The 24,139-nt window shown below is 36.2% G+C and overlaps 1 protein-coding gene across 1 annotated transcript; it reads right to left on the reverse strand.

Annotated features, from left to right (window-relative positions):
- Positions 1–17,976: 17,976 nt before the first annotated feature.
- On the reverse strand, positions 17,977–20,023 carry LOC116678208 (uncharacterized). Its single transcript, XM_032508235.1, has 7 exons — positions 19,955–20,023; positions 19,790–19,858; positions 19,063–19,157; positions 18,827–18,953; positions 18,602–18,722; positions 18,442–18,512; positions 17,977–18,281 (listed from the first exon to the last, which is right to left on the reverse strand). The coding sequence occupies exons 1-7, from the start codon at positions 20,009–20,011 to the stop codon at positions 18,150–18,152; spliced, it is 672 nt and encodes a 223-aa protein (XP_032364126.1). The 5' UTR covers positions 20,012–20,023; the 3' UTR covers positions 17,977–18,149.
- Between the last annotated feature and the right edge of the window lie 4,116 nt (positions 20,024–24,139).

A 24,139-nucleotide genomic window follows, 5' to 3' on the forward strand; every position in this document is an offset into this window, starting at 1 on the left:
GTCTTTAGAATTTCAGTGTCTTAGTTGATCCCTCAACATTAATTTAACTTTGGGTCCTGGTCCCTACACCAGGGACCCTGGACCTGTCCCCACAGACCCAAATCTCTCAGCTGTTGCTGACATATGCTACTGTCTCTCATGTGGGTCATTATGTTTGGAACATTGTGTGGGTCAGTTCTTATATCATAAGAAGTTAATAATGTAAATGCTGAATGCCCTAAAACCTGTGATACAACAACACAAGGCTCCTAACCTACAGTTTGGCACATATCATGTAGACTTGATTTCTCCATTTTTTTGCAAAAAACTCTCCAGAAAGTGCCATTTAATGGTTTATTTTCAATTTTTTCCTGGGGGGGCATACCCCCAGACCCCCCTAGGGAGTCCCCATCCACCCACATATACCAAATTCCAATTTAAACCCTAAAGGATAAGACAAAAGAAATTGCTTTGTACGCGGCAAAATATGGGTTGGCCCCCCCAAATCTCACTCCAAGGTTTTTGGAAAAGTTGGCAGCCCTGTATCTGTAGTTTTTTTAAGCGCTGCCAAGACAGCAGCCTCCTCCTAAGCCAGCAAACGGTACTCAAACTTAATGTTTTTGCGGTTAATTTGGTTAATGGCAGATTCATGCCACTGACTCTAAAAGCCACGGCATTGATTACGTTAGCCTACCCCTTTCAGACATGAAGTTGCAGGTCACCTAGTACCTTTCCAATAGTGAATTCAGGATATATTGTCTGATAAATAACTGGATGTTATTTCATGCATTCTCTGGCCACTGAAAGGTAGGGACAAGAAATCCCTTTGCTAGTCACTAGTAGTTATTGTTGGCGCTCTAGCGTTTGCGGTTTTGCGGGTAAATGTTTCTACAAGTGGACCAATCAGAATGTTGCTGTTACGCTTTGGATTGTGGGTAATGTAGTTTTTCTACGTAAGATAGTGAATAATTGTTTTTCTCATAATGTTACAAGGTTGATATCATACAGACTTCTAGCTTCACCAGATACTGATTGTGTGACCTATGAGGGAACAACCAGTGATAAATGACAGTCTATAGCAATGTCATCAGGATACACCGGTAGGCCGTGGCCCACCTTATCTGTGATTGCGTCGTGGTCCACCTGATCACAGAATTTATAGTTTACCCACCTCTTTTTTATACCACTACACCTTTGTGTGTGACCACAGTTATCTCCCCACTAGTTTTGGTGGTCTGGTGGAAAATGCTATGGTCTACATAACAGGGTTTGTAGTCCGGCAGATTCTACGAAAGCTGTCTTGTGATGTGTGCCATGCGAGCTTGGTCCGAGATACTGTACCATCTTCATTTGATAACAGCTACCACCTTCTAGCCCTGAAAAACAATGGTGGCCTTGTGTTCCATCACAAGGCACAGTGAAGGTTTGATTTTCTTCTTCTTTTTTCATCTTTGTTGCTTTGTTCTTATTGAATCTGTTCTGTAAAGTGTTTTTGAACACTGTGTAAAGCGCTATATAAATATAATGTATTTTTATTATTATTATAATAAAGTTCTGAGAGCTGCAGAGAAGGTGATCCGCCGAGCTTCAACAATGCAAACTCCTAAGGTGTTAACAGTCACACACATCGTCCAAGAGGAGATTGGAACGGAGGAGACACAGTTTGGCATTGGACAACCATCATTCTGACTTGTTGTCATGGTTTGTCTGTTTCTCAAAAATAGGCGGCACCACATTGCAAAAATCACCTCTCTGAACTACAGAAAGGGAGCAAGAGAAGAAGCTCTGCAAAAACAAACTCTTTCAGGGGTTTTAGCGAGCCCGTGGGGCGGGTGGGCGGGCGGGGGGGGCGTGTGTACGGTTTACTGTAAATGTTGGCGGGTCTGTAAATACCTCTGTTTGTTTGTGTTTTATGAACTCTTTGTGCTTGTGATTGCATTTTATTGTATCTCTTTCACTCTGGCTTTTGTAAAGCATTTTGTATCTGTGTTTTGAAAATTGCTACATAAGTTAAGTTTGCGACTTTTCAAGGGAGATTCAACCAAGTAAATGTGCAGTTGAAATAAAAACTGCCACTTTTCCTTTCATCCTGCTACTTTAAACAAGTACTGTTACGCGTGCTTTGTTAAGGGTGCAAGCTATATCAACGCAATATTGCTACACAGCAGATCGTTATATAAGTGAGAATGACCTATAAATTATTCTGTGTGTCCAAAAGCAGCACTAATGTATGCTTACGTTATTACATTGTGATTGTCTCTGGTTTAGTTGGGATTTGTTTGATAAGACTTGTACTTTACTCTTATAGCCATTTCAATAGCAATGTGCTTGAGTACAGAGTCAACAATTTAATTCAATTTTATTTACAGTATCAATTCATAACAAAAGTTATCTCAAGACACTTTACAGATAGAGTAGGTCTAGACCATACTCCAAAATTTAAAAGGACCCAACAGTTCTAGTAGTTCCCTCCAGAGCAAGCAACAGTGTGACAGTGGCAAGGAAAAACTCCCCTTTGGGAAGAAACCTCGGATAGACCCAAGCTCTTGGTAGGCGGTGTCTGACGACCGGTTGGGTTTAGAATAAAGAGTGGCAATAACAGTCCCAAAATAGTAGTTTGTAGTAGTTCTTTGTAGTAGTTCGTGGTATGGCAGGGCACTGTGCGGCATTACAAGGCACAGCAGGACGTAGCTGGGCACCGCAGATTGTGGCAGGATGTAACATGGCATTGCAGAACGGAACGTGTAGCGGGACCATGGCGACAGCTGCAACCATGATTTTGGAGCCTCCCTGATCCAAGGAAACACAACATAAAAAAGTTGTATCCGTCCAAATACTTATGTAGTAAGAGCTGAGACAATTGGTCAATTATAAAATACATCGAAAGTCGTTATAAGTATGCAATATTTAGTTTATTTTGTAGAGCTGTCCTGTTATTTTTATTTATATATTTTATACAGTCCAACCAGTAGAACACGTCCTGTCCTGTAGACATGGTCTTTATTTGTTTATTCATGTTGGACCAGTCCCATATGACTGTTGTAAAAAAACTTGTTTGATTTGTTATGAATCTATTTTGTAATTTTACATATGTTTAAAAATATTGGAATTCATATCTATATTGCAACATTCATAATCAATAATGCAATATCACATTTTGTCAATATCGTGCAACCCTTGTGTGTGTGTGTGAGACAGAGAGAGAGACAAATATAAAAAGCTTCAAGTATACTCTAATAATATAATCATATTGTTTCTTGAACTTAAATATCTGACTTTACGGCCACTTTCTGTTTCTTCTGCCCTATCATATTTATAACGTGTGATTTGCAAATACCTATCTTTTACAAATGATAGGTACACCATGGCGTCTGGTCTAGGGTGACCAGTAGGGATGAGCGAGTACAGCATTATCTGTATCTGTATCTGTATCTGTTTACCACTTGTATTATCTGTATCCGGATCCGTACTCGGAGTGGGCGGGGCCTACACCGGAAGTGGTCATATTTACCCCGGAAGTGTGTCGGGTTCTCTTGAAATGTGCGGGCTTTAACCGGTATGTTATTTTAAGCATGCAATTGATATGAATTGATCAGAAATTGTTATATTTATTGCTGATTAGAAAACTATTTACATGACAGCATCAAGCTTCAGATCAATGGTGTTGTCATGGTAACAAACTATATAGGCCTACAGTATATAACAAGTTTTGCAACAATAAATACAGCAATTTGGTTGCAATTATTAAGTAAAATGTAATGAACAAGAGTTTTCATACTCAATAATATAACTTTATTTTTTTAACTTTTAATTTTTCTATTATCAGTGTGATCAATTTTTTTTTGTTGGTTCTTTTTTATTTTCCCACCAGGTATGTGTGAGTGTCTGTGCCTGTGAGTGAGTAGGATATATATATATATATATATATATATATATATATATATAATATATATATATATATAATATATATATATATATAGAGAGAGAGAGAGAGAGGCGGGGGGTTGGAATGTGTTTGTGTATCTTAATTTGTAATATTATTCATTTATACCGCAACTGCCTTTTATTTTTTTATAAAACCAGCAAGAAAGTTTCAGACACTGACACAAACTGGTTAGAGCAGCAGGCAGTTTAAAAAAAAAAAAAAAAAAAAACTCCGACGGCAGAGATGCAACGCGAGTAGCATTCTACAAGCACTATGTCTAAACAAACCCCACGTTACCAGAAGTCTCCTGGTTACTAGGTACTAGTTCAAACCGAAGTATAAAACAAACCTGAAGCTTGAAGAAACCCTAAATGTTAACAGAAAAAGCCCCGCGGACCAGAAAGGGTGAGCTGTTCACTTCTCCGTGTCCCGTGTGCGAGTGAGCGGCACACAGTAACGGGAGTCTGTCTGTGTAGGGAGGGGCGCTGGGACTAGCCAATCACAGAATAGTGTAGGGGAGGGGCGCTGGGACTAGCCTATCATAGAATAGTGTAAGGGAGAGGCGTTGTGACTGGCACTGTGACTAGCCTATCACAGAACGGAGACACAGTCAATGGAGAATTTCATTGAATCCGAGCACGGATTATTATTAATATTAGTAATATTATCGCATTACTCGGATAATACTTGTACTCGGCAAAAGTGCTTTATCCGTACCGGATACTCGTTTCAGCCGAGTACTCGGCTCATCCCTAGTGACCAGACATCCTTGGATTCAGGGGACAGTCCCCGTTTTTGGTTGTCTGTCCCTGGCTAAATACAGAAAAAAAACTTCCCCTGTTCTGTTTTTAAAGACACAACATTATGTTTTTCAATCAGATCGATAGTCGAACTGGAAATGTCCCCGTTTTTCTCCGGGGATTATGTTCCCAGTTTTGATCTAAGACGTCTGGTAACTTTATAATCATATCAGAATATTCTATTACTGTCAAGCACACTATGAATATTAAAATACGCCTAACCTTGTGTCCTGTATCATAGCTACATGTATGACCTTTGCAGCAAAGAAACGCGTAATAATAAGTTTGGTATTTAGTGAGGTTGATTAATTAAACACGCTGACAGCTCATTGCACCTGCCAAACAGATTCCACTGAGTGGAGCAGATGACCGGTCCAAGATGGCGGCTCCACGACTCGTCAGCGCCAGTAGGCAGTAGCGTTCGATGCGGCGTCTACTCTTTATATGTCAGTGCCTGTCGGTACACGATCCGTCCTGCCTACACAATCCGTTCTGCGCTTGTGATCTATGTTTGCGCATGCGCAGATGATATCATGATGAACGCAGATTTACAGCACTGCACGATCTGTTCCCATAGACAGTTAAAGAAAGTCTGTTTGCCTCCACCAGAAAGTTAATATTAGTTTAGCTAACAGCTAATTCGGCTAACCACTAGCTGAGACAGCTTGTAAAATACCCTCAAAAGTTAAAATAGCCGTTTAAATATATAACAGCTGTTATGTCAGTTCTACTTGTGTTCATTTAAAATACAATCCCTCAGTACTTGTCTTTATTATAACTGTAAAGTCTTAATTTAGCTGTAGCCTACTTTTCCCACTGTTTAGTTTGAGTAACGTTATTTTAGGCTGAATCAAGCTGTCAGCTAGCTGTTAGCCAAAACAGCTGTTAGCTAAACTAACATCGTTAGCTTTCCAGTGGAGGCTAACAGCAGACCGCTACTGTGGAACATTATGATTATCATCTGCGCGTGTGTGAACACAATGCTCTTGCGCAGAACGGATTGTGCAGACAGGACGGATCGTGTACCGACAATACCCATAGACAGTTAAAGAAGTGGACCAACAGATCCCGTTGTTGTGGAGGAAAATAGAAGCACTTTTTTGGTGATGGCTAGGCGGTACTGTCGGTACACGATCCGTCCTGCCTGCACGATCCTTTCTGCGCATGCGCACGATGTTCACGCATGCGCAGAAATACGTGGCTGAAAACCTTTCGGTTTTCCTACACTATTGGTACCACGCATGCGTCGGAACACTTGACGGCCAAGCATCACAACGGACAGTTTTTTTCTTTTTTTCTTTTTTAACAAGAAAAATTATATCACCAGTATGTACATATACAAAAAGTCAATACCAGAGGTGCATATATATACATATTTATATATATATATATATATAGATTTAAAAAATGATATATTAGCATTTTTTTTAGGCTAGACTTTTTTGTAGTTCACAAGTGCTCAACATGTAATCTACACTTTTTAGTAGTTCATATATATATATGCCTATAGATGTACCTGTGCTGGGTACACACCCAGCATAGGCAACATTACTATTAAGTGATCAACATGTAATCTGGGGATTTTTTTTTTAATTATCATTTACGCCAGGCTATGAATTACGAGGTGTTTACGTGGTGGCCAATCCAAAAATATAAAGGAGCTAAGATATTTGTGACTTTTTGCAACAAAAATCAGGGAGTTATGAAATCACGCAAGCCCCGCATTATTTTGCATGGAAATCTGCAATTTATGCAGCAAAATAAATTGCCCCCCGCGTAAAAATGCGGACTTTGGCTGATTTCAAATGACTGTATGTTAATGTAACATGTTACAATAAAATAAAACATGATTTGAGTCTTGTTAATGTGGTGCTGGAATATTCTTTTTACTGGCCTGGGCCCAGTATTTGTCTTGCAAATGTTTGTTGTTGTTTTTTTTTTTTAAATGCTTTGACTTTCCCTCAGTCAAAATAATTATATTATATTACATTTTTGGATTGGCCCCACGTAAACACCTCGTAATTCATAGCCTGGCGTAAACGATAATAAAAAAAAAAAATCCCCAGAATACATGTTGATCACTTAATAATAATGTCGCCTATGCCTGGTGCACAGATGTCGGTACACAGTTTTGGATCAGTCTTAATTTAAATATCTTCATTTAAAAAAAATAAATAATATCTGTACTACTAAAAAGTGTAGATTACATGTTGAGCACTTGTGAACTACAAAAAAGTCTAGCCTACCAAAAATACTAATATGTGTATGGTATGTGTATATGTATATCTATATATATATATATAGATATATATATATGTATATATAGATATATCTATATATATATATATATATATATATATATCTATATATATATATATATCTATATCTATATATATATATATATATAATATATATATATATATATATATATTCTGTATATATACCTCTGGTTTTGACTTTTTGTATATGTACATACTGGCGATATGATTGTTCTTTGTTAATAAAATGAAAAAAAAAAAAAAAATAGCTGTCTGTTTTGATGCTTGGCCGTCAAATGTTCCGAGCATAGACCGTTAATATTGAATATATATTATGGTTCCGAAGCATGCGTGGTACCAATAGTGTAGGGAAACAAAGAGGTTTTCAGCTACGTATTTATGCGCATGCGTGATCATCGTGAGCATGTGCAGAACGGATCGTGCAGGCAGGATGGATCGTGTATTTTTTTTTTTTTTTTTTTTTTATTAACATCTTAAGTTTTACAAAACATGTTAAACATTCATTGAACACTTTGGCATCAATAGAAAATAAAATAAAAACAACATGATAAAATAAGTAAATAAATAAAATAACCTTACTATACAGTCGATATATAGATTCATAAGAAGAAGAAAAAAAAAAGAGTGGATTAAATATAAACATCAAGAACCTAAAATACAATACAAAGATAAGATGAGATGGGCAAAGGCTATACAATTATAATTCCTTAAAATCTTGCAGTAGATCAGCTATATAGATAGTTTTCTTACTATTAATGATTTGGATAGACTCACAAAAGTTTCGAAATTCATTTCTGAAGTGTGTGAAAGCTGGTCGCGATTTAGCAAATTTTGCTTTATGGATATGAAATTTCCCATGTAGAATTAGTAAATTGACAATCTTGTGTAATTTTTTGTTCTTGTGATCATATTCAATAATAACATCTTTTGCTTCTAATTTAATTTGGTGATTCTTTTGACCATTTAAATAATTTTCCATTTTTTTCCAGAATTCCACAGAGAACCGACACTCCCAAAATAGATGTACAATAGTTTCTTCTTCAGATTTACAAAATTCGTAAATATAAATAATAAAGACGTAAATATTGAGATAGATTTGTTAGTGGGATAAATATTATGCAGTATTTTGAAATGCAGTTCTTTAACTTTATTGGGGATAACAAACTTGTATGGTAGAAGCCATGTTGATTCCCAGTGAATGTTGAAGCACAAAGAGTTCCAAACAAATTTTCCCCGTGGAGTGATTTTGCTGTAGAAGAAGTTCCTTATATGTTTATTGGTATATTTATGACTTTTAATATTTACTCCATCAACAAAGAAGGTTGGATCCAATTCTTGACTCTCAAAGTGACATTTCATTAATTGAAGAATTCCACTAGGTATAGCATTTATTACCATTTGATATTCTTTATGGGTGACAGGAAAAACTTTAGACCTGAGAAATTCCTCATAATTAAGAAGTTGAGCTTCATCATTTTGTAAGTCTGCAATAAAAATGATATTCCGGTCAACCCAATGTTGTAGATAAAGGGACTTATTCTTTCTGGTTATGAACTCATTGTTCCATATAATAGTTCTGTGAGGAGAGAAATTGTGTTTAAAACATAATTTGGCAGCGTTAAGTGCTTGCTGATGAAATTTATATAATTTTTGCGGTAGCTTGATTTCATTATAACTGCATTGTAGTACAAATTGGAGGCCTCCCATTTTTCCAAAAATGGACTGTGGAATAAAGTACCAAAGGGAATCTGGAGCTTTTAAACATTCTTTTATCCATTTAATTCTAAAGGTGTTGTTCACATCCATGAAGTCCCATATTTCCAAGCCCCCTGCATTTCTTGGGGCTGCTAAAATCTCCTTTTTTAATTGGTGGCATTTGTTTTTCCAGATAAAGTTAATTAAAACGTCATTTATTTCTTTACAGATGGTTATACAGAGATTGGGTAGGGTAAATAAATCTAGAGATACCGACAGATCTCTTTGAAGCCACACATTAAATATATTTTTAGTTTTTTGTATTTTGGGCTTAAAATTCTTTTCTTGTTGTTCCTTTAGATCTTTAGAGATATGAATTCCAAGGTATTTAATACTATTTTTCACAGGAATATCACACATAAACTTTTCATCAGTGTTATATAGACATAGAATTTCACACTTCGAAACATTGAGTTTTAAACCTGATGCTAGCGAAAAGGATTGTATTTCTTTGATGGAGTTTCCAATTTGTTGTTTATTTTTTAAGAAAAGAACTGTGTCATCAGCTAGTTGAGAAATTTTAATTTCTCTTTCAAAAATCCTTAAACCCTGTAAATTGTCACAATGTAAAATATGTAAGGAGAGCATTTCAACAACAATGAGAAACAAGAATGGAGAACAAGGGCAGCCTCGGCGGACTGATCTATAAACTGAAAAGCTTTGGGTGGTATTTGGATATAGCGTGACACAGCTACTGATATTTTTATAAAGCATTTTAACCCCAGATATAAATTTTTCACCAAAACCAAAAGATTGAAGTGACCTAAATAAGAATTGATGCTCTACTGTGTCAAATGCTTTATAAAAATCCAGCGATAATATTACAGCGTCAGATTCCACATATTCAGAATAATCTATTAGATCAAGAATAAGCCTGACGTTACAGCTTATATGCCGATTAGCCATAAAACCAGTTTGAGTTTCATTTATAATTTGGCCCAATCCTTTTTTTAAATGTCCGGCAAAAATTAATGACAGTATTTTATAATCTACATTTAGCAATGTTATAGGTCTCCAGTTTTCTAACAAAAGATGATCTTTATCTGGTTTGGGAAGTAAGGTTATTACACCCTGCTTCATAGTAGTAGTCATTTCCTCATTATCAATACAATCTCTTAGCATATTAAAAAATGGAGTTTCAATTATGTTCCAAAAGCATCTATAAAACTCAACAGGAAGACCAGGAGGATGGATCGTGTACCGTAGGTCCGAGGACGTAGGTGTGACGTAAGCAACGTGTCTAAAAGTTGTAAGTCTTCTGGTAGCTGTGCCAAGAGAAAACTCAATCATTCCCAGTCAGCAGAGACGGAGAGCGTAGGTATATGTTAGGAGATAACATAGACATAGGCTAATTATTGCTAACTAACATGCTAGTTAACATTAGTTATTAAACCTACACAGCTAATGGAAGTCCAAACTCCTGCGTGCTTCTCCTGACAGTACGGGGATTTTTTGACTATGCGCCGGTAAGTTGCGTGGTCATGACGCAATCATTAGCCTATTTTTCCAAAAACGTCTGTATGGCGCCATAACGTGAGGTACAAGGTAATGGAGCCTTTATACATTGTCTTGTTTCTTTAGAAATAAACAACGGACAAATAGAGTCTTTAAATGCTTCAGATATAAAGTTATTCACTGTCAAAGTGGCGCCAAAATGAATGGCAGTCAATGGGATGCTAATTGCAGGTGATGGCTTCTTTGCATTAATCCAATCCAATCCACTTTATTTGTATAGCACATTTTACAAACACAAAGTTACCAAAGTGCTGCACAGAAAACTCAAACATACAAAACAATTAATGTAAAATATGGTAAAAACTAAATAAGAGCATCTGGTTTAAAAAGTTAAAAAAAAATAGATAAAAATACTAAATACTAAAATACAATAAAACAGTAAGAGCCATCAGAGGACCACACAACTCACATGGAGTTAAAAGCCAAAGAATAAAAATGTGTCTTAAGACGAGACTTAAAACACTCAACTGTTGGGGCTGTTCGGACATGGGGGGCAGAGCGTTCCAGAGTCTAGGTCCAGCCACAGAAAAGGCCCTGTCCCCCGAGTTTTAAGTCTCGTCTTTGGGACCACAAGCTGGAGCTGGCTCTCTGACCTCAGTGATCGCGCCGGCCTATAAATCTGGATGAGGTCTGAGATATATGTTGGGGCCAGTCCATTCACAGCTTTAAAAACAAACAATAAAATCTTAAAATCAATCCTAAAACGTACAGGAAGCCAGTGCAATGAGGCGAGAATTGGACTTATATGAGCGCGCTTTTTGGTTCCAGTTAAAAGACGCGCTGCAGAATTTTGGACTAACTGTAAGCGTGAAAGTGCTTTGTGACTTATACCGATATAAAGTGCATTACAGTAGTCTAAACGAGAAGAAATAAAAGCATGTATAGCTTGTTCAAAACTGTTAAAAGACAAAAACGGTTTAACTTTGGCTAAAAGACGAAGATGATAAAAACTAGATTTCACAACTGCATTTATTTGTTTGTCAAGTTTAAAATCACTGTCTATTTTTACCCCAAGGTTAGTTACAACAGGATGCACAAAATCACTGAGGGGGCCCAAGTTTATCATAGAATTAGTGGGACCAAACTGCATGATCTCAGTTTTACTCTCATTTAGTTTTAAAAGATTTTGGGCTAACCACGCTTTGACGTCATTTAAACAGTTTAGTAGGGGTGTCAGGGAGCTGCCTTCCTGCTTTTTGATTGGTATATAAATTTGACAATCATCAGCATAAAGATGATAGGAGATGCCATGCTTTTTAAAAACTATTCCAAGTGGAAGGAGGTACAGTGCAAAAAGAATAGGACCAAGAATAGATCCCTGGGGGACTCCACAGTTAAGAGGCACAGTTGATGAGGTAGAGTCCCCCATTTTAACAAAGAAGCATCTCCCTGAAAGATATGACTGGAACCATTTTAAGGCAGTCCCCCTAACTCCCACACAGTTTTCCAAGCGAGATAGTAGAATTGTGTGGTCAACTGTGTCGAAAGCAGCAGTGAGATCTAAAAGCACTAAAATGGCTGAATCACCAGAATCCGTTATTAAAAACAGGTCATTAAAAACCTTTAAAAGTGCAGACTCAGTGCTATGAAATGCTTTAAAACCTGACTGAAAAATATCTAAAGTGCCATGTGCCTCCAAAAAAAACTGTAGCTGCATAATACACATTTTTCCAAGATTTTTGATAAAAAAGGAAGCTTTGAAATAGGGCGATAATTTGAAACATTTGTAGAGTCAAGTCCAGCTTTCTTAATCAATGGCTCAATCACTGCTTTTTTACAAAAAGTAGGCACGACTCCAGAAGACAGGCTACTATTTATAATTTCCTCAACATGAGAGCCAATCGTTTCCCATACATCCTTAAAAAGGTATGGAGAGACAGGGTCTGTGGGGGATGTGGAGGGTTTAATTTGATTGATGATCTCTGTAAGAGACGGCAGTGAAACTGGCTCAAACTGACAAAAAATAGCTGAGCAATGCATGTTTAAGGAGACGCTTAAAAAGGAGGGGAATATATTGGCTCGGATATTTGAAACTTTACTGTTAAAAAAGTCCAAAAACTTCTCACAAGTATCAGGTGACATTTCAATAGAGGTGGATTGTGGAGGGTTCAACACAGACCCATGGTTTTAAAAAGAACACGTGGATTGTTGGCATTTTGAGAAACTACGTCTGAAAAATATTGTGTTTGTTTAGCTTTAACAATTTTTTGATAGTTTCTCCAGCTGTCCTGTAAAATCTGATAAGACACCTGCAGCCCATCCTTTTTCCACCGGCGCTCTGCCCTTCTACACTCTCGCCTGGCTGCGCGCGTGGCTTCACAGTGCCATGGCTCAGGCTTTGGTCTAGGGCGCATGGCTCTTAGCGGAGCTACAGTGTCCAAGACCTCAGAACAGGTGGACTGAAAAACGTTAGTCAGGTGCTCTGTGTCCGAGGCAGCAGAGCTGCTGTTAGCTTGCACATGAGCAGCAAAACAAGAAGAAACCAGGAGGAGGTGTCGGGCTTAAGAGTGCGGCCGTGACGCACGGGAGCGGTGGTTTTACTAAATCCTTTAAAACAAAATCAAACATGACAGGACAATGATCCGAAAAAACAGCATCAGACACTAAAACATTCTCAGTAGGCAGCCCATAGGACGGTACAAGATCCAATAAATGGCCATGTATTTGTGTGGATCCTGCAACATGTTGAGTTAAATTAAAACCATCAATCAAATCTAAAAACTCTTTCGCCTTAGCCTTTGAAGGGCAACAGACGTGTACGTTAAAATCACCAACAATTAAAATCTTATCATAATTTGTCCTTACAACCGCAATAAAATCAGAAAAGTCTTTAATAAAGTCATGATTATGCTTTGGCGGCCGGTATATCACTGCGCATAGAACAGGATTACGCGCACCCAATTCAAAGCAACTTAGCTCAAATGAGGTAAAAGCCATCGACAATGGCTTACAATGTAAGCGACTCTTTAATATTGTGGCAATACCTCCTCCACGTCCAGTCGTACGCGGTGTGTTGATAAAAGTACACTCGGGAGGTAACAGTTCGTAAAAGACTTCGGTAAAGTTGGAAAGACATTCGCAGATTCGAACTTCCGGGATCAATAACTCTGAATCGAAATGTTTTTAAATCACAAACGACTTATCTTTCCTTTCCTAGTAAGGTTAACAACGACCTACACACTCATTTTCATCCAAACGAACCGTCCTTGAATCTGGAGAAATAACATTGTTCTCTATGAGCAGCCGGTGGAGAGACGGCAGCGAGACGAGGGCTAGGGACCGTCTACAAATTAAAACACCGACTAGAGATACCACAAAAATATTCATTGATGTACTTATTAAATAAGGTAGTGCCTCCATACTTACCTCGTTTATTACTTGTGTACTATAGTTATACTACAACAGTTATTTCTCAAAAATAACAAGATTTCTAATTTTGGTAGAAAATCTGGTAGAAATTTGGTAGAAATCTTTCAATAGATATTATAGAAATGATGATTCAGGTCTCTTAAAGGGCTAGACACATAGAAGGACCCCTGCTGGTTATACTACAGCAGTTATTTCTCAAAAATAACAATATTTCTAATTTTGGTGAATTTATTTGGCATAAATCTTTCAATAGTTATTATAGAAATGATGATTCAGGTCTGTTAAAGGGCTAGACACATAGAAGGACGCCTGCTGGTTATACTACAGTAGTTATTTCTCAAAAATATCCATATTTGTAATTTTGGTGAATTTATTTTGCATAAATCATTCAATAGATATTATAGAAATTATGATTCAGGTCTGTTAAAGGGCTAGACACATAGAAGGACCCCTGCTGGTTATACTACAGCAGTTATTTCTCCAAAATATCCATATTTGTAATTTTTGTGAATTTATTTTGCATAAATCATTCAATAGTTATTATAGAAATGATGATTCAGGTCTGTTAAAGGGCTAGACACATAGAAGGACCCCTGCTGGTTATACTACAGCAGTTATTTCTCAAAAATATCCATATTTGTAATTTTGGTGAATTTATTTTGCATAAATCTTTCAATAGATATTATAGAAATTATGATTCAGGTCTGTTAAAGGGCTAGACACATAGAAGGACCCCTGCTGGTTATACTACAGCAGTTATTTCTCAAAAATATCCATATTTGTAATTTTGGTGAATTTATTTTGCATAAATCATTCAATAGTTCTTATAGAAATGATGATTCAGGTCTGTTAAAGGGCTAGACATAGAGGTGGACCCCTGTTGGTAATACTACAGCAGTTATTTCTCAAAAATATCCATATTTGTAATTTTGGTGAATTTATTTTGCATAAATCATTCAATCGATATTATAGAAATTATGATTCAGGTCTGTTAAAGGGCTAGACACATAGAAGGACCCCTGCTGGTTATACTACAGCAGTTATTTCTCAAAAATATCCATATTTGTAATTTTGGTGAATTTATTTTGCATAAATCTTTCAATAGTTAATATAGAAATGATGATTCAGGTCTGTTAAAGGGCTAGACATAGAGGTGGACCACTGTTGGTAATACTACAGCAGTTATTTCTCCAAAATATCCATATTTGTAATTTTGGTGAATTTATTTTGCATAAATCTTTCAATAGTTAATATAGAAATGATGATTCAGGTCTGTTAAAGGGCTAGACACATAGAAGGACCCCTGCTGGTTATACTACAGCAGTTATTTCTCAAAAATATCCATATTTGTAATTTTGGTGAATTTATTTTGCATAAATCTTTCAATAGTTAATATAGAAATGATGATTCAGGTCTGTTAAAGGGCTAGACATAGAGGTGGACCCCTGTTGGTAATACTACAGCAGTTATTTCTCCAAAATATCCATATTTGTAATTTTGGTGAATTTATTTTGCATAAATCATTCAATAGATATTATAGAAATTATGATTCAGGTCTGTTAAAGGGCTAGACACATAGAAGGACCCCTGCTGGTTATACTACAGCAGTTATTTCTCAAAAATATCCATATTTGTAATTTTGGTGAATTTATTTTGCATAAATCTTTCAATAGTTAATATAGAAATGATGATTCAGGTCTGTTAAAGGGCTAGACATAGAGGTGGACCCCTGTTGGTAATACTACAGCAGTTATTTCTCCAAAATATCCATATTTGTAATTTTGGTGAATTTATTTTGCATAAATCTTTCAATAGTTAATATAGAAATGATGATTCAGGTCTGTTAAAGGGCTAGACACATAGAAGGACCCCTGCTGGTTATACTACAGCAGTTATTTCTCAAAAATATCCATATTTGTAATTTTTGTGAATTTATTTTGCATAAATCATTCAATAGTTATTATAGAAATGATGATTCAGGTCTGTTAAAGGGCTAGACACATAGAAGGACCCCTGCTGGTTATACTACAGCAGTTATTTCTCAAAAATAACAATATTTCTAATTTTGGTGAATTTATTTGGCATAAATCTTTCAATAGTTAATATAGAAATGATGATTCAGGTCTGTTAAAGGGCTAGACATAGAGGTGGACCCCTGTTGGTAATACTACAGCAGTTATTTCTCCAAAATATCCATATTTGTAATTTTGGTGAATTTATTTTGCATAAATCTTTCAATAGTTAATATAGAAATGATGATTCAGGTCTGTTAAAGGGCTAGACACATAGAAGGACCCCTGCTGGTTATACTACAGCAGTTATTTCTCAAAAATATCCATATTTGTAATTTTGGTGAATTTATTTGGCATAAATCTTTCAATAGTTATTATAGAAATGATGATTCAGGTCTGTTAAAGGGCTAGACACATAGAAGGACCCCTGCTGGTTATACTACAGCAGTTATTTCTCAAAAATAACCAAAAATATAATTTTGGTGAATTTATTTGGCATAAATCATTCAATAGTTCTTATAGAAATGATGATTCGGGTCTCTTAAAGGGCTAGACACATAGAAGGACGCCTGCTGGTTATACTACAGCAGTTATTTCCCAAAAATATCCATATTTGTAATTTTGGTGAATTTATTTTGCATAAATCATTCAATAGATATTATAGAAATTATGATTCAGGTCTGTTAAAGGACTAGACACATAGAAGGACCCCTGCTGGTTATACTACAGCAGTTATTTCTCAAAAATATCCATATTTGTAATTTTGGTGAATTTCTTTTGCATAAATCATTCAATAGATATTATAGAAATTATGATTCAGGTCTGTTAAAGGGCTAGACACATAGAAGGACCCCTGCTGGTTATACTACAGCAGTTATTTCTCCAAAATATCCATATTTGTAATTTTTGTGAATTTATTTTGCATAAATCATTCAATAGTTATTATAGAAATGATGATTCAGGTCTGTTAAAGGGCTAGACATAGAGGTGGACCCCTGTTGGTAATACTACAGCAGTTATTTCTCAAAAATAACAATATTTCTAATTTTGGTGAATTTATTTTGCATAAATCTTTCAATAGATATTATAGAAATTATGATTCAGGTCTGTTAAAGGGCTAGACACATAGAAGGACCCCTGCTGGTTATACTACAGCAGTTATTTCTCAAAAATATCCATATTTGTAATTTTGGTGAATTTATTTTGCATAAATCATTCAATAGTTCTTATAGAAATGATGATTCAGGTCTGTTAAAGGGCTAGACATAGAGGTGGACCCCTGTTGGTAATACTACAGCAGTTATTTCTCAAAAATATCCATATTTGTAATTTTGGTGAATTTCTTTAGCATAAATCATTCAATAGATATTATAGAAATTATGATTCAGGTCTGTTAAAGGGCTAGACACATAGAAGGACCCCTGCTGGTTATACTACAGCAGTTATTTCTCAAAAATAACCAAAAATATAATTTTGGTGAATTTATTTGGCATAAATCTTTCAATAGTTATTATAGAAATGATGATTCAGGTCTGTTAAAGGGCTAGACATAGAGGTGGACCCCTGTTGGTAATACTACAGCAGTTATTTCTCAAAAATATCCATATTTGTAATTTTGGTGAATTTATTTTGCATAAATCATTCAATAGATATTATATAAATTATGATTCAGGTCTGTTAAAGGGCTAGACACATAGAAGGACCCCTGCTGGTTATACTACAGCAGTTATTTCTCAAAAATATCCATATTTTTAATTTTTGTGAATTTATTTTGCATAAATCATTCAATAGTTCTTATAGAAATGATGATTCAGGTCTGTTAAAGGGCTAGACATAGAGGTGGACCCCTGTTGGTAATACTACAGCAGTTATTTCTCCAAAATAACCCAAAACCTAATTTTGGTGAATTTATTTTGCATAAATCATTTAATATTTTTTTCCAAAACAGGCATATGCATAATTTAATTTGATAATTGTTATTGCTTAAACATGTGAAACTGTAATAATTCCATCAAGAATTGTTTACATACTTATCTCACTATAACTGCTCAAAAAAGAAACGTGCACACATTTTCTTTAGAGTTAAGTCAAGAAGTTTATGTTAAAAAAAACATAAATATCTGACAAAATATCACAGGTAAGGTTGTTGTAGTACAACAAAGTGTAAAAAAAAAATATTTATAAATCTATCCTGTTCTGCAGAAAACATAAGAACTTGAGACTGGACATTTAGAAAGGTAAAATGTGAAACGTCCAATTTTATGCAAACTGCATCAAAACCGTTGGTGTAACAAAGTTAAAAATCAATATCACACATTCATTGACAATGATAACATCCACGATGTAAATTTTCACATAGAAATGATCTTTCATAGTAATAAAGGAAAACGTAAAAACAAAGAATCCCAAAAAAAATTGGATAGGTATTGTAAACTTTTTATGGTTGTGTTTAATGTTCACTTATACAGTTTGTGTACATCATCATGGTAGTAGTTTACATTTTCTATCCCTACACTCACCTACATCCTCTTTTGCTCGGGCTGTTACACAACACACAATCCCAAGGGGTATTTTTGTTTGGTATTTGTGCAGCTGTCATTCCAAGGCAGTGTGTGTGAAACCATCTTGTGCAAGTTCCACACTGAATCTACACCAATAAAAACAATAAAATGTAATCAATATAAAACCGGTGATGTATACAATTAGACATTATTTGATTACTTCAATGTTATCTCTGGAATTTTACACCAGATTATCACACTATTATCCAGTATTTTTTTTTTAATTAAATAAGCATTAAATCTCACCCAAACATCATCTCCAGCAGGTTTGGGCCGGTCCTTATTTCCACAGAATGCACAGAAGTCATCCTTTGAAACTGATAAATAATAAGGATAATAATAAAAGTACATAAAGAATATTAAATTTGTAGTAAGTGTCCAACATATTAAATATTCAGAAAGATACCTGATGCCATGAGAATTTCTTCTGCCATGACTTTTCTTTCATTTTTAAGACCCTCTTTTGATGTGTCAATATGAAAACACTGTGGCATCTTTGGAAACTCCATCACTGTCATCTTGGCCATCTGTACGGACGTCAAAAGATCACATGCATTGTGTATGATTTAAAAAAAAAAAGGAAAAAAAAGTGTCAGATATATCATAAAGACAGCATGTTGTACAGTATCACCTGCATGACAAAGACCCCACAACTGGTAGAATCTTTCTGAAAGGTGTGGGTTATCTTGCCAGGCTTCCACTTAATGTTCACCCAGTCCTCCTTTCCCAGTCTGTTCCTGCGCATCTTGAAATACTGTCTACAGGATGAAACAAAATTCCATTTTTGTTAACCTTTGCATCTAGTCTATTGTATTACCAAATGTGTGTGTGTGTATTACCTATTTCCATTAATATATTTAATATTACCCAAATCTGTGGCCAGCCTTTCTGGAGTCCTCAACTTCATTTGTCCCTTCCAGAGGATCAACCACAAAAATGTGGCTTGTGAGTGCATGAAGATACTGTTTGAAATGGTAAAATATCATTAAACCGTGCAATCTTCAAGAAACCTATGTCTGCAACAACAGGAAAGATAACATAATCAGCTTTATTGAGTGAAAAGATCAAAGCCACAATAGACAAATTACTTTTGTCAATTATTTTTTTAACATTTGACTTTAAACTTTAATGACAATTAGAAGTTTCATAATCTTGGTTATTAAAGAATGGAAAAAAAGAAAATGTCAAAAGAGGAGAATCAGGGACCACAAATATTATTTGATGATCACAGTACTTTGTTTGAATAATACTGGGAATGATTTCATGAAGACACAGATGAAGATATTTAAATATAAACTTACAATCTTTTTAAAAAATCATAAGGCACTAATAGAATACTGCAGGGTTAACAAAGGTTGGCTACATTTGGAAATATGTCACTATCTTAATATGGAACATACAGTAATTTTACTAAAATGTTGAAAGTACTTCCGCTTTCATTTAAGCATATTAACTTACCTATGTGTATTTACTTGATAAGGTTAATGGCATACTACTTAAAAATCAAAGCGGACAACCCTTTGAATGCACAAACCATGAGCCATACAGTTAATTCTTTGAAGACACATAGCACTACATACATTAGTGTACTCACCACAAACTTCCAGTGCAGATTTTTTATATTAACGAAACCAATGGCTCCATCATAGTCATTAAATGTGACCTGACATAAAAAATAGTCATAACATTGGGACTGTTATTACTGTGTTATTTATGTACAGCAGCAAAAAGACCGCGAAATAAGAAATTTGTTACTTACATTTGTCAACCCTTGCCTGGCCATCTGCTCTCTTGTACCATGTAAAATTAGTCCCATTACGTAGTGGTTCATGTTAAACAGTCGGCCAGCAGAAGCCTTTGAATTGAGGATTGCTTGAAGGTAGCACCCAATCACCTATTGGAGACATTGTATGTAATCATAACAAAAAGGAAAGGAGGGTCTAATGTAAAAATATTTATAATCATGTCGCTGTCCACATGTGAGACAATTGATCAATAATGCAACCCCTTTGCTGAAACCTTTTTCGGAAGTCATACTCCACACCTTCTATGTTTTTCATTTTCAGATAGACTTTGTAAACAGATAAATAAATTAGACAAACAATGTGGGACAGTAACAGTTTGAATTATATACTTGCCTCGCCTATGAGCAGTTCATCAGGCCTTAAACTGAGAAATTCGCTGTGCCGCATGGTGAAATCAATCTTCTGTTTAGCGCATCTCACAACTGCCACAACAACTTCCGTTGGTTTGCTTGCCCAAAGGACATCAACCTAGAAGCATACAGTATGAAAAAAATATGTAATAATTTCGTACATCATTTTTAAACTCATTAAAGTGTAAGACTTGCAAACTCAAGATGTAGATTACTGGCACAGAAAGCTACCATTGAACATGCCCATCTCATTTTTGATTCTTTAATATGTGTCACATTATCAAAAATTATATTTCATCTTTATGTTAGTAAGGTATATGTTTATAACTGAGTCATTGGGTGAATACAGCTGTCTGAATGATGCTTTAATTATATTTTTATTTTTTAGGGGCATTTTACGCCTTAATGTACATATGACAGATGAAAGGGTCGAAGGGAGGGGGGGGGAGGGGGGGTGACATGCAACAAAGGGCCGCAGGTCGGAGTCGAACCCGCGGACGCTGCATTGAGGAGTAAACCTCTATATGTGTGGACCTACTCTACAAGGTAAGGTAACCCGGCCACCTTTAAGTTTTATAATGTTTCCTTAACAATGTCTTTATTGCATGTACAGCATACATTGTATTTGAGTGATCAGCAAACAATTACCTCTGTTGCAGGCCAGGATAGTTGACCTGTGAGGTCATTGCTGCTGTTATTCTCATCCATGCTCCTCTCTAAACGACTCTGTGATCTTTTGTGGGTTGACTTGGCTCTCTTTGGAACTGGAACGGATGTTGGAGCAGTGTAATATTTGGAGCTGGCAGTGTTTGGCTTTGTTCCATCTCTCTTTGCCCATGCCTCATGAGATTGGTGGATGTCTGGTAGCTTTGGTTTTAGTAATAACTGTTCGGAGAAGTTATGACAAATGATGTGTTCTCTGTACCTCCCCTGTAGAGAGCCAAACATCTTCCTGACAAAGGTCCCTGGCCTCAGTCGCCTCTGCTTTTTCAGAATAGAATGTTTGACTATTCCAAACCATCTCTCCACATGGCAGTTTGTGTCCCTTGTTTTACATGGGCCAAAGTTGTCATCTTCTTTGTCTGAAGCATACCTTTTCAAATTCCCCAATAGCAGACCACTCCAATGGGGGAAAATGCCAAGGTAATTGTCAAATAAGACATCAACAATGCCTGGGCAGTAGTATGGATTCTCCTCTTCAACTGCACTCTCAGCATCCTTTTCTTCCAGCTCACCCTTCACCTCCTCCAAGATCTTCTTGAACTCGTATGTGAAGGGAGATCTGCCAACAATTGTCTGTGCATTTCTTCTGTCATCTTCATCTTCCTCCTGAGCTAAGGCGCTGTCTTGTACCTTTTCTATGTCTTCCATGTCTGGAATCTTGCATGTTTTTATTAAGTCTTGCATGGCCTTCAAATTACTCAGGACAGTTTCTGTGTTGTGTTTTCCAGTTAAAACTGTGCACAATGGCCGGAAGATTTTGAGTGCTGTTTTAATGGATGTAGTGTTTTGCAACCTAGCAAATGCAAATGTTGCAAAATCTTTTAACCCTTTGTCTTCTGTTTTTCTCCCAATTGACTGGGTGACGGCTTTGATTACATGGGCAGAGCATATGTGTAGCACTGTAAACATTTTGATCTCCTTCCATGTCTTCAGTTTTGAACAAACTGAAAATGCCCTGTCCAAGTAGCTCACAATGCTCTCCCTGTTGAAAGACAGAAGAACACTCTGGAGAAGTGCCCAGCTGTAATCTGTTTCAACCTGATTTAATCTTAGTTTTGTGAACTGTGACAGTTTGCGGATGAACTGCATGAGCCAGAATGTGATTGATGGTATGGAGTGGTCAGTTGTCAGCATTTCACAGACTGGAAGGGGGGGTGCATTCTGACCCCCGCCAGGAAGAGTGAGTGCATAGTAAAGGATCCTTTTTGTCTGACCAGGAACCTTTGATGCAACATTACCTGTAGCATCTAGGTATAAGGTCAGTGGGGTCCTTTTTCGCAGGTGTTGCACAATCAGGCTTATTCCTGTTTCAGTGTACATATGAACACCGAAGGGGTCAACCTGAAAGTGCTGGATGTATCCAGGCATCTTTTTGAATCTGTAGTCACATTCCTTCATGATGTTTTGGGTAAGGTACATCTCCATCAATACGTCGTCATGTATCCTTTTACTTTTACCTGCCTCTGACCTGATCACCTTAAGAACATTTTTATTCAGACTGCGGGTTATGTTCCCAGAAATTAGTTCAGCAATGGGTGTTTTTTTAAGTTTATTGTAGAAGACTGTGCTGACTCCTTTTCTTAGTGCTTGTGCAATTTTTCCTCTTCTTGTATGTGATGCTTGTCTGAATTTTTTTTCTGTTGCTTGGTGTGTAATTTTCCCTCTTTGTAGCACAGATATCTTGACCTGTGTTTCTCCAAATGGCTCCCTTTTCCTTTTAAAGATGTATTTGGCATTGCAGGAAGGGAATGTACAAACTGCACTTATGTTTAAATAAGGACACTTTGTTTTTCGACTGTGAGGAGTTTTGATGTGCTGACTCTTGAAAGCAAGGGTACAACATGGATTTTTTTCACGGAAACTGTTGTACAACACATTGGTCCATGGTTGCCTTAATTTGGTTGACCCATGCAGTGGAACAATTTTGTTCCATTTCTTTTTATTCACTGTAATTTTGAACTTCTTACTAATTACTGGCAACTTTCTCCATTTTTTTTGTTGCATGTCTTTTCACGTCCAGGTGTTTCTCCACTCTGAAATGTTGTCTGTTGTTTGTCTCTTGAATCATATAATTCATTATCTGTGACTGCTTCCTCTACTGTAATGTTTTCCTCTCCTTCTGTGTGACTTTCTAATGCTGTTTCATTATCTGATTTTCCTTCAATATTGTGAATCGAGATCACAGCTTGGTCCTCTGACCCACTGTCTTCATAATGTGCCTCTCGAACTTTGCTGTGCTGTTCTGGCTCCTTACTTTCGCAAGATTTCTTTTTTTCCTCTATTAACAGATCTTTATTATTATCTGTGTTTTCCAGTTTTTTAATGATCAAATCTTTCACTCCCTTTCGATTTGTTTTCCATATGAGCCACAGCCAATGACGGTTTTTTGGATCATCTTGTCCAAATATTTTAATTGAGAGTTCCGACCAGATTGCCGAGGAATACCCTGTTTCTCGAGTTGTAATCTTAGCACTTTTCATAGTTTTCACTAAAGGTTCAATTCCACCAGCCATTGTCCATAAGCATTTCCTTTGAGCTTTCTTGCCTTTTTTAATTCTCCCCATTGTCTTCCGATTTCCTGTAACCTAGGGAAAAGGCACCGTTAAAACTTTTGTCAGGATAAAGTGAGTTTTAGTATTAAACTGTAGTTTGGGAAGTAAAATAAGGCTGCCCAATATGTAGAGATAAAATTTGCACTCCAAACATCACATTCAACACAACTTAAGATCCCTAAGGCTAACAGGTAAACGGTGTATGCCACACACACACAGTGTATATGTATATTGAAAGTTAAATTAATTCTCAGTTGGAGATATTTCTGGTTTAATACTATACCTTACTATACTGTAAATAAATAAAAATCTACCACTACAGAACAGCTTAAAAGCTGAAAAGTGCATTATCTAATTTTGTATGAAATATTTTTTGTATTTCACTAATTATATTTTGTGCATTTTCACATTTTATTTAACAGCTGAATAAATGAAAGCAGCGAGAGAGTGGGAATGACATTTCTAGCAAAGCGATGCAGGTTGGAATTGAACCCACAGCTGCTACAAGAACTGA

The sequence above is a fragment of the Etheostoma spectabile genome, unplaced genomic scaffold (genome assembly GCF_008692095.1).
Source record: "Etheostoma spectabile isolate EspeVRDwgs_2016 unplaced genomic scaffold, UIUC_Espe_1.0 scaffold00006622, whole genome shotgun sequence".
Taxonomy (NCBI): Eukaryota; Metazoa; Chordata; class Actinopteri; order Perciformes; family Percidae; genus Etheostoma; species Etheostoma spectabile.